Source organism: Arachis stenosperma, chromosome 8 (genome assembly GCF_014773155.1).
Source record: "Arachis stenosperma cultivar V10309 chromosome 8, arast.V10309.gnm1.PFL2, whole genome shotgun sequence".
Classification (NCBI taxonomy): Eukaryota; Viridiplantae; Streptophyta; class Magnoliopsida; order Fabales; family Fabaceae; genus Arachis; species Arachis stenosperma.
In genome coordinates, this window is record NC_080384.1 from 47,320,334 (window position 1) to 47,336,116 (window position 15,783).

Here is a 15,783-nt window from a genome sequence, read left to right on the forward strand (position 1 = left end):
TTACAAAATAAAGTACATTACATAAGAAAATGACTGCAGAATTAAAGCCTTCTGTGCATATGTGCATGATCAAATGCAAGCGCCGACCAAATCTAGATCCTATCTTCCTCTAGAATCATACAAAGTTTTCGCATGTTTTTGTATGAAACAACCATTCTCTTATTATGCGTATCCAAATTCGACACTTCTGCCATAGGAAACTTTTCTCATAGTAGATCGAACGATAACTGTTAAATATTGCAGGTTCTTAGTTGCCATCATTGCTATGTATTTGTCGTTATCAATGTGAGACCTTTTATTCGTTATCCTTCTTTTATTTATTTTCTTAGTTAGCCAAATTTGTGGGGATGCCCACAATGGTAGAGACTGCCGTTGAGCAAGTGACTATCAAATATTCCCCTTGATTTAACAGCAATTATTGTACCCACATATTCATTCTCATTGTTCTTTTATTTATATATATGTGGCGCTGCAAACAAACCCGTCACTAAGTGAATTTATTATTTTACAATCATCAAATCATATACCATCACATTAACTACTATAACTTATAATCAATTCTCTCGTCAAGTACTTAAATAGTTACCAGTGTTTGAATTTCAATTGGCCGTGGACACACCACACCTAGAAACCAAAGGCACAGAGGTACTACCAGGACAGGTGACTTGGTATCCGTGTTATCCGTACATGAACGGTGTAAAAATCACCAACCACAAGCTTCAGTAGAATCCATTAAAGTGCAAGAATTAGATAAAATGGTATATTACATTACTATTGAAAATTGGATATACTGTCCATAAGTTAGATGTAACTGGCCAGCCAAGGATGAAGATAACCCTCCCCACCCCCCACCAAAAAAAAAAAAAAGATTAAAAAAGAATTCATAAAAGCATGCCAAGAAAAATGGCAGAATCAACTTTCAATCATGGGCTCAGGGCCAGATGTTTCTGTGCGAGACCTACTTGATTGAACAGAGTTGAATAGAATATCCTTGATTACCTACAGAGAAATGGGATATGGTAAACAATTCAAAATGCAGGAGTAAATTTCCCAAAATATTACGGCAATATATCAAAAACAAATTAAGAGAAAAAAGAGTTCGTTATGTAAGTCACCTGTGACATTAGTCCATGCACTTGCTCCACAGTAATTTTTGCACCATCACGAGTAATCTTAGCGAGTGGAGACTCTTCCTGCAATGAATGAGATGTCAGCATCAAACATGCAAAGAAAAAAATTTAAGGGCAGCAGAAAGAGGAAGCTAACATCAAAACTGAGTAGAGATTTCATGGCTCACAAAGCAGATAATCACAAAATAGCATTAAATGAAACTAAATAAAGAATTTAAAGCAAAGCATTTGCAAAAGTCAATTCGAGGTAATCGGCATTGCATCCATCACACCAAAATCACGAACGTGCAAGTTCCATAGAATTTTTTTAGCACATTAAAAAAGGCTGACCCCACTCATGGAATTTCGGAAATGATATGTAGCCAAACAACATGAGCATTGGCTAATCAAACTTTATTTGGATTAAATACAACTATTCCAAAAGTTAAAAAACATGAGCAAACATGCTTGTAATAGATCTGTAAATTGACCTAGTAAATCTAACAAAAAATAAGAAATGCAATTGTCACCTAAGCAAACTAAGCTGAAATCAAAGAGAATGAATTACTTCAATCATCCGTACATTTGAGGAAGTTCTGACTCCTAACTTAGCCAAATGGATCTATTACAACATTTTTTTAAAAAAATAACAACCAGAAAGAAAGCTATCTGGTATCAATCTATCATAAACACTTGGCAATTTATTCAGTATTTGGCTCTAACTATGTTTCCTGAAATTTCTAGACTTCTCTATCCCAATCCAAGCAAATAATTTATTTAAAGGTGCAAGACACGACGTTAGCGTTTACATATGACACCCATGTTATAAAAATATTTTATGCAGAAATTCTTCATCCAAAAGGGTACACTAGAGCTATGGATATCCCAGTATACATAAAACCTATCTTGGCCATATTTGAAGCAATGTAGATTTATAATCCCTCACTAGGGCTAGACATCTAGAGCATGAAACCTAGAGATTGTCGAAGTGTACATAAAACCTCATTTTTGAAAAGAAAAATCAAGACAAAGAGAAGACTAATAATACAAGAAATGAAGGAAAAGCAATCGTCCATACAATAGAGAGAGAGAGAGAGAGAGAGAGAGAGAGAGAGAGAGAGAGAGATTTAAAAAGAGATAATACGGAAAGCTATCTACGAAGCATAGCTTTCCAATCTCTCAACATGTCTAAGAGGGGAAGTCCTATAAATAATCAAAAGCTTTACACTAAATAGAGGCCAAATGTTCAATCCTATCCCTTAAAACTTGCTTGTCTAATAGTGGCGTATAATATTGCACAATGCTACAGATTTTGCCTCTTTCACTACTTCCACACCAAGAAACCTAGTCAAGAACTGCTCTAAGGTAGCAGGCACACCCAATACTCACCAAAGGTTCCAACCTGATCTAAGATGGCCTAATTCTAATATTAACAAAAGATCAGCTTTGCTACCATCTTAAAATTATAGGAATAACTAAGCTGATTTTTGAGGTGGAGACAAGCCAACAATCTTGGAAGAAATGTAATAGAATAGTCAGATATGTCTATCACTTATGAGTTATGAGAAAGAAACCATAATGCTAGACACTGATTATGAATTCACCCTTAAAGCCTTAATTTGTCGCATGAACTGCATAAATAAACAATCGTCTCATCAAAAGTCATGCTGTCATTTGATGGAAAACTAACAAGATGAAACCCTCCAATAATCCAAAGGAAACCAAGAGACAAGAAGGAACTGAATTTTAACAAATGTAAGAAAGGAATTGCTATGGAATTATAAAGAACTAGCTGCTTACTTCTTTCTTTCTTGGAGCAGGTGCTAATAATGGTCCAAAGCGTGCATGCGCCAATTGAGTCTCTGCTTGTTCTAATTTTTCAGCTGCAATAACAGACATTTCAAATAGAGATACTTATACTTTTGAATAATAAGAATAATAATAATAACAACAGGGATCTTATGTGAGAAACATGGAAATAATCTAGTCTACCACCAAGATAAAGAACTAAAACCAGGAATACATCAGTACCCATTAAGTTCATCAACAGTACCTAAATCTGAGATTTGTCCAGCAACATAGTCCCCATTACCCAATAGGGGAGAAGAAGAAAGCGTATTCACCCAATATTTGTTCCATAGCAGATCCAAGAGGTGTGAATCAAGAGAAGATTTAAAGTAAGTGATATCCAATGAATAATACTGCAAAAGCACACAAACAAATGGAGTTCAATCAAGAGCCAAAACACTTCCACAAAGAAAAGAAGAATGAAGAATAACCTGTTTACAATGGACACCAAAGTCTTCAATCTTATTGAGGGGTATGGTTTGGTACTCGGAAATAGGATCATCAGGAGGCTTATACCCTTCAGGGTATGTCCTGAAGGCCCCAATCTCAACTTTCCCAGCAGAAACAGTCCTAGTGGGGTCAATAACAACAGCCAGAAAGGGCTCCTGAAACTGCTGATTGAGCATCTGTGTCGACACATCTATACCAGAAAGCCAGCACCCATAACCAGGGTGAGAGTGATACCACCCAACAACATTTTCCAATCGCCCAGCCTACACCCCGACAAACACATTAAGAATGCTATATAAAATACAAATTAAATAAAACTAACAGGGAATCCTACAGGGGTGTCTCAAATTAGAGTTACTAACTGCAAGTTTGTTCCAACTTCAAACAGAGAATAAAATAGCAGGGAATCCTATTAGGGTTACAAGCTGCATATACTAAGTTAAGGTTATCTCCAATGATAGTTACTAACAGCATCATGTTCATTCGATCAGAAACAAGACAACCAACAGGAAACACAAGCTTAGCTCTCTTCAATCCGAATTAAAGAAAACTAACATGGTATTAACTCTATCAGGGATACCAATCTACCGAGTTCCAATACATTAGGGTATAACACCATCCATCAGCTTCCAATCAAAGTAAACTAACTTAATGGGGGAATTCAAGGAGGCTGTAACTCCAATTAGGGTTACTAACTCCCTCAATTTGCCTTTGAAAATAATAGAAATAATAAACATAACAGGAATTCAATTAGGTCATATCTCCAACTAGGGTTGCTACCTCTACTGAGTTCAAATTACAAACTCCCTCCATTGTCTTCATGTGCATTTTTAAAAAAAGTAAAAATAAAAAGATCTAAACAATCATCAACATGACAGGAAGAAAATAGGATTCTGAGTTCCTAACTGCCTCCATAGCCTTCAAATGTATATAAACATAACAGGGAATTCAATTAGGGCATATCTCCAATCAAGGTTATGAACTGCATTGAGTTTCAGATTAACTAGGATTACTAACTCCCTTCATTACCTTCAAATGCAAATAATCAGAAACATAACAGGGAACTCAATTAGGGTATATCTCCAATTAGTATCACTAATTTTACCAAGTTCAAATAAATTAGGGTTACCAAATCCCCTCCACTGCCTTCAAATAAAACACAGGAAGCATATCTGAATTAGGGTTACTAGAAAAGTATCAGCGAGAAATTAGGGTTTTAGGCATACACGCTTGTTGGTCTGATCATACTCAACACTGTACTCATACGCATCAGCTTGGGCATTGACACGCGTTTCGGTTCCCTCAACGGGCAAAGCAAAAGCATCCATGACGATGATAGAGTCACCGTCGATCTTGCCTTGCATGAGACCCATGACCTCGATGGTGCCGCCAGAACGCGCGTGAACAACCATCTTGAGTAACGCGAGAGCGGAAACCTTGACGCGCTTGAAGTAGTGAGGGTCGTTGGACCATGGCTTTTCGCGCTGGTACTCTCCTTGGAGTGACTCGTCGTAGTAGAAGATGGAGTCGTCGGCGCCGGAAGGTGGTGTGTCCATGGGTATTATGTTGTTTTCCAGCTCCCATGTTTGTTGCGCCATCGCTGCCGATGATGACGCCGAAACGCTGCTTCCAGAACCTTCCATTTAGAAAATCCGAACAGAACAGAACAGAACCGAGACGAGACGATGGCTCTCACAGCAACACTGACGTGACTGTGAGTGAGTGTGTTTCACTCTGCTACTCTCGCATCGCTAGCCTCCTCATCATTCATCAACCCTTTTTTATTATTAGATGTTTATGGTTAGATTGGATTCACTCCTGGAAAAAAAAATTTTTTTTTCTTTAAAAAAAAATCTCTTTTTAATAAACAAAAAAATATTTTATATTTGAATAGATTTTTAAAAAGAATTTTTAAATATTAAAAATATTTTTTAGTTTTATTTTTAAAAAAAAATCAGATATTATTGATTTTTTTTAATAATTTTTTTTATCTAAACATATTTAAAATTTAATAACTTAATTTACGTTTGCGTAATTTAATTTGTTAGGTTTCAAATAGGAATTCGTCTTGTTTAGGGTTACACTTACTTCTTAGTTCTTACCTTCCAATCCCTGTGGCAAACTAGTTATAAAGAATATAACACAATAATTTTGCAAAAAAGACAAATAATTTGTTATTTTCTTTTTTTGATAAGTGTTTTGTTTTGGGCTTAGACTTTTTTAACAAGTTTTTAAAATAGGAAAAAGCCTGACTTTTTAAACGGACCAACCCACGTCCAAAATAAAGTTTTTAATAAAGCCGTGCTCAAACATTACACAGTAAAATAATTAAACTTATCACAACCAAAAAAAAATTTTAAACTTATCATAGTAAAATAAACAAATTTTTTATAATATAATCAATTTTTTTCATAAATACCAAGTATGTGTTCATATAAATGACTGATTAATGATTCATTTTGTGTTCATATAACATGATTAATACATGATCAACTTTTTTAACTAACAAGAAAGACAGCCTTGTAAAAAATATTCTTATTTTTAACTTTCAGCTACATATAAAATTCATGTTAAAATTCACTTCTGAGAATATATAAAATAAGCACCTTGAAATTGGCGTCATGCATTTCACAAATAAATTCTAGTGTACATCACAAAGTTCTTGCAATTCCAAACTATTGGCGTTACATAACCCTCAGGCATCATGCTTAAATGTGCTATACTTGAATCACCCTTCAGGATAGAAGTAAATAATAGTTAAACTTCAACTCCCGCAGGGTGGTGGATATGTGTGTTATCTTCATAAAGCCAGTGCCCACACCACACTCAGCTTGAGGTGAGAGCCTTATTCCAGAAGCTAGCAATCTAGCATTGCATCCTCTGTTTTTTTATTAGTATTCCAGATCCCAGTGTTATTCTGGCTTCATGAGCATAACATCCCACAAAAGATCCATATAACCTGTTTAGTTAACACAAGGAAAAGAAAAATCTTCGATGTCTCTAATTTTAACGATTTATACATAATAAAATACATTCAACATCCTCCCCGGAATTTCAGGGGAAGCAACCCTAACTGACGTGGACTAACTCTTGATCTCACAACAAATGGCCTGAAGATCCCTAACTTCTAAGCTAAAATAAATTACAATCCAACATTAAAAATACACACACGAATTATTTGACACCCTTGGCCCAGCCTCCTCGCGTGTTGGATCTGGTAACTCTCTTACCCTTTCGCTTGGCAATACTACTTTGTGTGGCTTCCAAGTTAGCTTCCGAACCTGGCAGATTATTGTCTTCTTGAACCTCATACTGTATGCTGGAACTGTTCTGAGAGTCGGGTATTTCAATGGATTCACTCAACACCTTACAGTTATCTCGTTCAAGAACCCTCTGAGCTGTCGTCTCCTCCTGCCTTGAATAAACTGTAGTGGGTTCATTATCAAGTGTCTCCCTGTTCTGTTCAATAACCTGCCCTGCATGAATTCTAGCAACAAAGAAAATGGCATTGTTACTATTTTGATAAAAGGACAAGGGACAGGAAGGTCGATATTTTTTTCCCAGTCGTGTCCGAATGAAAATTGATTTCCCATTATGAATTTATGATGATTCAAGGCAATCAAAAATTATTCACCTCTTGACAGCAGAAATAAGACTTCAAAGACAAAATTGTGGCTCATTGGTAATGAGAACGTAATCACACAGAAAATACGGCGGGAATTGTCATAATCAAATGGTGATGATATGGGATCACCCTTAAAAGAGCATGTTCATAAGATAAAACAAAAAGGAACAAATTACAGCTGAAGCTGGGGGATACCCCAGCGCAAGTAACAGAAGCTATCATCAATCAGCTCGGAATTAAGAGGTGGTAGTTAGTTGTAACAGAGAACTGGAAGGATCATGTTCATTGCCCTGTGTGCTGTTAGCAGAGAATTTGGGCAGATCTCTTGCACACACTCCCTTATACCTATCGTTCTCGTACTTCTTAGATTTCCCCTTCACATTGATATGGAATTTCTTTCTGTTATTTTTTATATGTTTTGATTTGTTATACCAGGTGAAATTGCAAATATGTGAGGTGAGGTTATGCATGATTGCATATATCAGTAAAAGTGTTAAATGAATAAGAACCCACATACGCCTGATTAGATAAATGTGAAAAGCAGGTTATGTATATCAAGTTATCAACAGAAAAAAAAGGTCGCGTGAAAGTTTAGACGAAAACAAGGTTTTAAGTTCAGAACGTCCAACTAAAAAGGAAAGCCAGTGAGAAATAGATTTACCTGGGCCCTGAATTCCCATTTGGTAATGCAGCTTCTACTACAACCTTCTCTTTGATTACTGAGCCGTTTTCATCATGTAAACTAGATTTTAAACCTGCATTAATAGGATCATAGGACATCCAATTAGTTAGCAGAGTTAGTTGACCATAAACAAATTAGGAGGGCATTACATGATCAGTTAAAGATCTTGAGCTAGAAAAGGTCTCTTGACATAGTGTGCTATTTTAATCATAAGACATCTAAGGCAACTGACAAAATAAAATAAAGTAAAATAAAAAATATCTTCTCTAGTTTCACCTGAGTCTAGCTGATGATTATCCCCATTTGTGTCATTCGTGGCATCAATGTACACCAGACCACCATCCCTATTACATTCACAAAAATTTTAAAATTAGAACATAAATAATATAGCCACAAAGGGCAAGATTTCCAGTGAAAATCCTGACCAGGCCTGTGTACATATAAATTGGACTCTCATAATCATACAGTGGCATAGGATTGCAAAAACTAAAAGGCATATTTGCAATTGTCATTTATCTCTCTTGCACATCATGGTGTCTAGAGTTATAACCTTCTATATCACTCACATAAAGTTCCATGACCGTAACCAAATACTGAAAACAGTAGAGAAAATATGGTCGTTTATAAACTACAGAAAATAGAGAAGTTTAATTCGATCCAAAATCACTCCATCAACCTCCCCCTCCCTTCTTCCCCCAAACAAAAGGAAAAACCCAAAAAGAGAGAGAGAGAGAGAGAGAGAGAAAGTAAGATTCAAAATCCAAACAGAGAAGAAAGCAAATGGAAAAACATTTAACCTGATGAAAATCAACTTCAAACTATATATGAAATATTTGAACAAAAATGAAATGCTCTAACCTGTGCACATCATTTAAGGACCCATCTCCCTTTCCTGAAGTAGTTATTTCTCCATAGCCATCTTGTGAACCTATGTGACATGGTTTTTCAGAAGCAAAGAAAAACTAAAGTAACGGATGATGCGAGGAGTTCAACAAACTTGCAAAATTACCTTTACTTTGCTGGACAGCTCCAAAACCCTTAATGAAAAGTAAAGTACAATGTTAGCCACAAAATAGCTTGGTCGCCAAAAACAATCATGTGTGTGTGTGTGTGTGTGTGTATATATATATATATATATATATATATATATAAATGGCAAAATAACTAAAGAGATGCTCGTTAAATAAACTATTAAGCTCATTTTCAGATGAGTACCTGCTTCTGATCAGAATTAATATTAGCTGGATCAGATGGAAAAGATTCAGGCAGGGAACCATTCAGTTTACTCTCCAAACCTGAAAGGCAGAAAACAAAGTAAGCAGTCAGAAACATCCAATGTTATTATTGTAAGCGCTCAGTAGTTTTACCATTAAAAAAATATTATAAACCCGAATAATAAAAATGCTTCCTACAACAGTAAAGCCATACCAGGAGAGGCCTCACCACTGATTCCACCAGCCAAGTTTGATAATGGATATTCTACATTTGTAAAATTATGTGCTTTCTCTCCAGAACTAACTTTGATGTTTTCAATAGCTGAAGTGTGTACATTATTTGTATTTCCCATAGGAAAAGGAGACAAATCAATTTTTGAGGAAGGAACTGTCCTAAGCATCTCCTCCGTTGCCCTGGATCTTACTCTTCGTAATTCATCCTGAATACTCCATGAACCAGTAGCAGGAGTATCCCTTTTCAACTGCATCATAGAATCAGCACCATAAACTATTAAACAGAACATTTGGATAGGATAACTCACTCCAAATCAAATGACAACCCACATATGATTGACAGTAATGATTGATGCCACAAATTCTATCAGGGATTCGTGGTTAAGTTTGCAAGAACAGCGATGGAGAAATGACAAGAAATGGAGAGAAATGGAGTGACCTAACCAAATTCAAGTATGTATCAAAGTAACTTAAAAACAAAAGCTTTGAGTAGCAAGGCTCTGGATTTTTTTTTTTTTGTGGTTGTTGGGCAGGATCCAAATTGGGGATTCCCTTTGATCATTAAAAGACCAAACAAAAGGGTGACACAAATTTCCCACTGCATACAATTCCACTATTAAACATTTCCTTCCAATGTCTCTACTCTGCAAAACATACCCTAAGATACATCGTATAACTTTGTAGCACTATAACAGTAACTAAGGCACCTAACAATTTGGAAAAGAAAATTTTGAACCGCTGGCTTCAAGCAGACATCACTCATAGATTATGCAAAACAACTCATCTCACTCAGGTTGTCTCATAAACTTGAAGAATACTTTTAAATTTTCTGCTTCAATTCTATTAGTATTTAGTAGCCCACTTAACAATCTTTCCTGGTTCCACAAAGGGGGGGCAATGCCATGACTTTTAGCTTGAATTCAACAGAAGAGAGAGGGAGAGGGATGGAAACATAACCTAAAATACAAAATGAATAACGCTGCTACTCATTAAAAATCATTCCTTTAAACACAAACTATTTCCCTAATTCCCTATGAATTCAACTGGATACCTTATATCCCCTCATACATCAATCTACATATTTTCTAGGCAGCTAAACAAAATGATTTGCCACCATCATGAAAATAAAACTAATAACTCTTTATGTATTATTATTTTATTATACATATCAGTTGCCTTCTACTCTATCTACACTAATATTCATAAGATTTTTACTTCATGAACTGCGGCAATTACCTCATTCTCCAAATAAATTTCAAGTAAAGAAGGAGAAAATGACATAATGGGGGTAAAACAGCAGTTTAAATATAAAACTGTGTAGTCTTTTAATAATAAGAGAAGTACTACATGATTTTCTACGAAAACAAGAACACACCAAATGCACCTTGGAGGAGGATGTAGAATTGCCACCGAATAGATGTGGTGTTTGTTCTTTAAAGAGTTGAATTCCAACTGGTGTTGGAGGCTTAATATGGTCTAGGGAGGGAGATGCCCATGGAGGGCGTGAGCGCATGTATGACTTCGCCACATCCACAGGTGATCCTTCATCTGTGGGAACCTGCTTAGAGCCAGGTATACAGATTTGCAAAATATAATTATTGTGAAATCATATAACCATATAGCACAGAAGAGGGATATTTGTCAACAAATTTAAGAGGAAAGAAAAGTCACTAACTTGAGTTAATGTAACCAAATCCAAACTACGTATTCCATAACCCAAATCTGAGTTTGATTCTAATCCTGACTTCTTTTCCTGCAGCCATTTCTTGGCCTCCAAAACAGCAGCACTACAGAGTTCAGGTGAAGCTATATCTGAGAAACATTAAAAAATACAAAGTCAGGTAACAATAAGCAGTTAAACTTGAGTTTTTATATGTAGAGGATACTGCTTCCAACAGTTGGACATACCTCTTGACCCCTTATCTTCACCATCATCATTGACAGGAAAATCGACAACTCGTGAGCGGATTATTTTTATCAATCTATCACCTTCTTCCCTGATCAAATACTTTTCTCTATTAGAACCTTATTCCAAACAACTAGAGGAAACAATTCAGTTGCACCCATAAAGTCCAATAAATTGACCACATAATGCACTAATGCAGTTTTACTACCTGTTGCTCATATACTACATGTTACTACTATTAGTCTGCAAATATTAATGCAGGTTATTGGTACATTCTACATAAATTTTGGATAAACATGTTCCTTATGGGTTGCCTAGGTTCATTGGCTACTCCTGGAAACTCCCACTTTTAACAAGTTATATATATCAACAAGTTTGAAGAGTTCTGGATGGTGTATAGATATGAATATATAGCATTATATCGGGCAAATAGTACAGCTAATATTAAATTTTAATCAAACACCTATCAAGCCTTGTCCTACCACACGATTCTAGGTTACTACTGACCAATTCACATTGTTTAGAGACAGATCATACCCAGAAGCAAAATGTCAAATACCAAATAATACATGCAAACAGAAGGGTGAGGAAACTGAAAACACCAATGAAGAACTACACAAGCTAAAAAATAGACTGAACATAAATTCTTTAGTACCTTGAGAATGACTCCTTCATAAGTAGCTGCTCAATGACAAGCTTGCTTTCGCTGCTCGCAACTAATGGCTGGAGCCCCTGCAGAGAAAATTGAACCTTTTCGTTACAAAACCAATATTCCATGTGCAATTCTCTTAGATGAAACAAAGGGATTCATGCAGAATAAACCATTCATCAAAAGTGCCCCTCACAAAATGGAAAGGTAACAATAACTAGTTCTGTAACTAGCCAACAGATTCCTAGGAAAATAAATTTAATGCTTCCAATCATCAGCTTAACCTTTTGGAAGGGGCAAGGCTAAGGAGTGCTGTCTTCTAAAATTAAGGCAACTTACATGTGAGTGCATGTGTCTACATTCAACTATGATAACCAAAGATAGTTCAACCTCCAGAACAAATAAAGAGTGGAAAAGACTAATATTCATATTTCATGATCATAGCATTAAAACAAGGGGAAACCTATTAGAAGGGTGTCATCTTTCTAGAATAAGCAAAACACGCAGAGTAAGACATAAAGTTAACTACCTTGTTCAATGCATCATCACCTTCGACAGTGTTATCAATTTCATCATCGAAAGCACCAACCTCCTCTGCAACATTAGAAATCAAACACATTGTTTTAAGGAGAAGACTTGATGGAATAAAATCCAAAGATGGATTATGTTGTATATATGGAGATCCACTTAACCCAAGAATAAGTCTTATGCATAAATTACTCCAAGAGTAACCTTCTACAGTTATTGAGTTTCATGAATCTAACCACTTAGTTTAAAATTCTCATTAATTATATAACGTCCATGAATTCCAGAAAATTTTAGGGCAACTTGATACTTCATTTACCTACTTTATTTTAATTTATAACGTACAATACATCAAACTAACAGTAATTATTGAGAACATATGGTTCAAAAGGTTACGTAATTAAAAAATTAGATTGACGAAATTCACAGATAACAAACAGCTATCAGCAGTGCACGGGATATGCAGGTCCATTTCCATATATTTTTTCAAAGCATGAACATTTTACCTTCAAGCACTTCAAATTGTCATAGGTGAAAGGTTACTCCGCTAAATCTACCTAAACTAAAATCAACTAAAACTAAAGTCAACATCCTGAAGCAGTGCACACTCAAGTCCACACAGTAAGAGAGACAATTTCGCGAATTAATCATTTTAACAGCACAAAATGCAAAAATAAGAACAGAAACCCTAGTATTCAAAGTAATGCACTCTTAACAGATCTACTACGAACCTGAACTGGAACCAGCAGCAGAAGAGCATGGAGAAGACTCATCCGAAGACGACGAAGTAGGTGAAGAGCTATCGAGATCGAAAACGGCGGAGAAGAACTTCCCGGTGCCGGAGGCAATGAAACGCGTCGGGGAGAGCACGTAGCGGGAGAGCCAGTTAGCGCTCGGAGGAGCGGCGGAAGCGGAAGGTGGCGGAGGAGCGGGGCGGTCGTATGGTGTCCTGGAGGTGGCGGCGCGGCGGCGGGAGCGGAGAATTTTGCCGCCCGATCGAGATCCGGAAATAGAAGCCATAGTGGAGAAGTTGTGGGAGCAGAAAGAGAAAGAGAAAGAGAGAAACTCAGAGAAACATAAATTGAATAAAGGAAAATTGAACGGTGAATTTGGAGGTACGGTTTTTTTTTTTTCTCTCTTTTTCTTTTTTTTTTGTTTCTTTCGTCGTTTTCTGAGTTCTTTTTGTTATGTTTCGAAAACACTCATAAACCCCTGTTTCGAACGAATGGAATTCCAGTGTCTGCTTGTAGCGGTTATCTTCGGTTCTTTTGCTTTCTTTCTTTTCTTTCTTTTTTTTTATTGATTTCCACGTCTTCCTTTTATTCCTGGTTTTAATTTACCGTTTTAGCCTTGCACTATTACGTTACTAAATACTAACTAATTTACTAAATTACTGTTTATTTTTTTGTTGAATAAAACTAATTTGCCAATAACTTTTTTTCAATAAACTAATCAATAATTATGGTTTTTTATTTAATATTTTGGTGTTTTAGAACTTCCTTTTATTGTCCTATTGTTTAACAAGCAGTGGAAATAACCTATTTTTTCTTGAAAATAAGAACTTAAGTTCGAAAACGTTGAACAGCAAAACTCTTTTTTTTTCTTTCCTCTATTTTTAACAAAATTTTGTTTTTCATAATTACTGTATCTAACAGAAGTTTACAAAAATCCTGTTTTTTGGGACATGTCTCATTATTTAAACTATTAATTTTTAAATTGATAAAACTTGTAATTAAATCTCATACATCAATTAATGTAGGAAAGAATATTGAAGCGATAAATACAATCAAGATTACCCAAAGAATTCTTCAACCTCATTTTTCACTTTACTTCAAATGAAAAGGAGGAAATTCCAATTAAATTTAAAGATTAACAAAATATTTCCTTTGATTATTCACTATTATTAGGTTTGCAATAGAAAATTCATAGCTTTGATTTTGATCTAAAAACATTCAATTATTCATAGCTTTGTTTTTATAATTCATTAAATTAACTATTATTCATTATATAGAATAGTTACTTAGTGTATGTATGTCTACCATATATAAAAAATGTCTATTTAATTTATATTATTATTAATATTTTTTAAGTTTATTTTTTGCTAATCTATTTTATTTTTACCTTCTATATGAATATGATTAATAAAATCAACATGTGTACATTCAATGGTGTAATTAGAAATAAAATAACTAAGATAGAAGTATTCTAAATTAAATAAGATAAATATCTATTTTATTATTCCCTTAAATAAATAATAAATATGAGGAAATCAATTCAAAAACACCAATAAATTATTCTTACAATTACACTTATTAATTTTCATTATTCAATTCCCATATATGTCGATTAAATTCCATAACTGATTCTTTCTATGGATAAAATTACCAATTAATTTTATTTTTATTTTCTCTTAAATATGATGTAAATAATAAAAACCCAATTCAAATACTCACATCAAATCATTCCAATATATTAAGTTTTTTTGGCCAACAAGCTATAACTCAAATGATATAGTCTCCTCATATTCATTTAGAGGTTATAAGTTCGAGTCTCCTTATTCTTTATAAAAAAATATATATATTAAGTTTTTTAACCAATCATTGACTTCTTAGAAAGCAGCAGGCTCCCTGACGACCACAAGGCCGCGAAGGCGTTGAGAAAGGAGGCAGTCAAGTACGTAATAATGCAAGGCCAGCTATTTAAGAGATGACTGAATCAACCCCTGTTAAAGTGCCTACGACCCGACCAGATGGACTACGTCCTTAGGGAAGTCCACGAGAGTTGTTGCGGCCATCATATCGAGGGAAATGCTTTGGCCTGGAAGCTCGTGAGAGCTGGATACTTTTGGCCCTCGATGATGACGGATTCCCAAGATTTCATCAGGAGATGCAAGAAGTGACAGGAAAATACTAACTTCCATAAGACCCCGGCATCCGAGCTTAGCCTGCGAATAGCCTCCCAACCTTTTAGCCAGTGGGGGATCGACCTCCTAGGACCTTTCCCAGTTGGCCCTGGACAGGTCAAAAACCTGATCGTGGCCATTGATTACTACACGAAGTGGGTTGAAGCAGAGCCACTGGCCAGTATTTCATCAGCCAACTGCCGTAAGTTCGTCTGGAGACAAATCATTTCCAGGTTCAAAATCCCGGAATCCATGATATCGGACAACGGAACACAGTTTGTGGACAAGAAAATTAGGGAGTTCCTCGTGGGCCTAAGGATAAAACAAAGGTTCTCATCGGTAGAACACCCCCAGACCAACAGCCAAGTCGAAGCTGCGAACAAAGTCATCCTCAAAGGCCTGAAAAAGCGACTCGACCAGCGGAAAGGAGTGTGGGTAGACGAACTAGCATCAGTCATGTGGTCGTGTAGAACAACACCTCAGTCTTCCACCGGAAAAACACCTTTCCGACTCACCTACGGGGTTGACGCAGTAATCCCTGCAGATATCGGAGAGCCAAGTCCACGGCTACACCTGGGTGGCATAGAAGAGGCCGTGGAAAAGGACATGGTCTATGAAACCAAAGAAATGGCACACTAG

At 35.8% G+C, this 15,783-nt stretch overlaps 3 protein-coding genes across 6 annotated transcripts; 1 reads left to right on the plus strand and 2 right to left on the minus strand.

The window, feature by feature from the left end:
* Positions 1 to 684: 684 nt before the first annotated feature.
* On the minus strand, positions 685 to 5,181 carry LOC130946759 (COP9 signalosome complex subunit 5a-like). Of its 2 annotated transcripts, XM_057875603.1 has the most exons (7): positions 4,634 to 5,181; positions 3,389 to 3,670; positions 3,163 to 3,310; positions 2,910 to 2,992; positions 2,714 to 2,740; positions 1,116 to 1,193; positions 685 to 999 (listed from the first exon to the last, which is right to left on the minus strand). In XM_057875603.1, exons 1-7 carry the CDS (start codon positions 5,048 to 5,050, stop codon positions 913 to 915), a joined length of 1,122 nt encoding a protein of 373 aa, XP_057731586.1. In that variant the 5' UTR covers positions 5,051 to 5,181; the 3' UTR covers positions 685 to 912. The 2 variants fall into 2 exon arrangements, with proteins under 2 accessions (XP_057731586.1, XP_057731587.1); XM_057875604.1 differs by lacking the exon at positions 2,714 to 2,740.
* Positions 5,182 to 5,999: 818 nt separating this feature from the next.
* LOC130944619 (protein KAKU4) lies at positions 6,000 to 13,384 on the minus strand. Of its 3 annotated transcripts, none has more exons than XM_057873022.1 (13): positions 12,974 to 13,384; positions 12,247 to 12,311; positions 11,724 to 11,800; positions 11,071 to 11,159; positions 10,838 to 10,974; positions 10,538 to 10,720; positions 9,158 to 9,410; positions 8,930 to 9,009; positions 8,724 to 8,751; positions 8,573 to 8,642; positions 7,991 to 8,058; positions 7,694 to 7,787; positions 6,000 to 6,894 (listed from the first exon to the last, which is right to left on the minus strand). In XM_057873022.1, exons 1-13 carry the CDS (start codon positions 13,260 to 13,262, stop codon positions 6,582 to 6,584), a joined length of 1,746 nt encoding a protein of 581 aa, XP_057729005.1. In that variant the 5' UTR covers positions 13,263 to 13,384; the 3' UTR covers positions 6,000 to 6,581. The 3 variants fall into 3 exon arrangements, with proteins under 3 accessions (XP_057729005.1, XP_057729003.1, XP_057729004.1); XM_057873020.1 differs by having other exon boundaries at positions 9,143 to 9,410; positions 12,974 to 13,381; XM_057873021.1 differs by having other exon boundaries at positions 9,143 to 9,410; positions 10,547 to 10,720; positions 12,974 to 13,379.
* A 2,012-nt stretch (positions 13,385 to 15,396) lies between these two features.
* Positions 15,397 to 15,783, plus strand: LOC130946086 (uncharacterized). Its single transcript, XM_057874769.1, has one exon. The coding sequence runs from the start codon at positions 15,397 to 15,399 to the stop codon at positions 15,781 to 15,783; it is 387 nt and encodes a 128-aa protein (XP_057730752.1).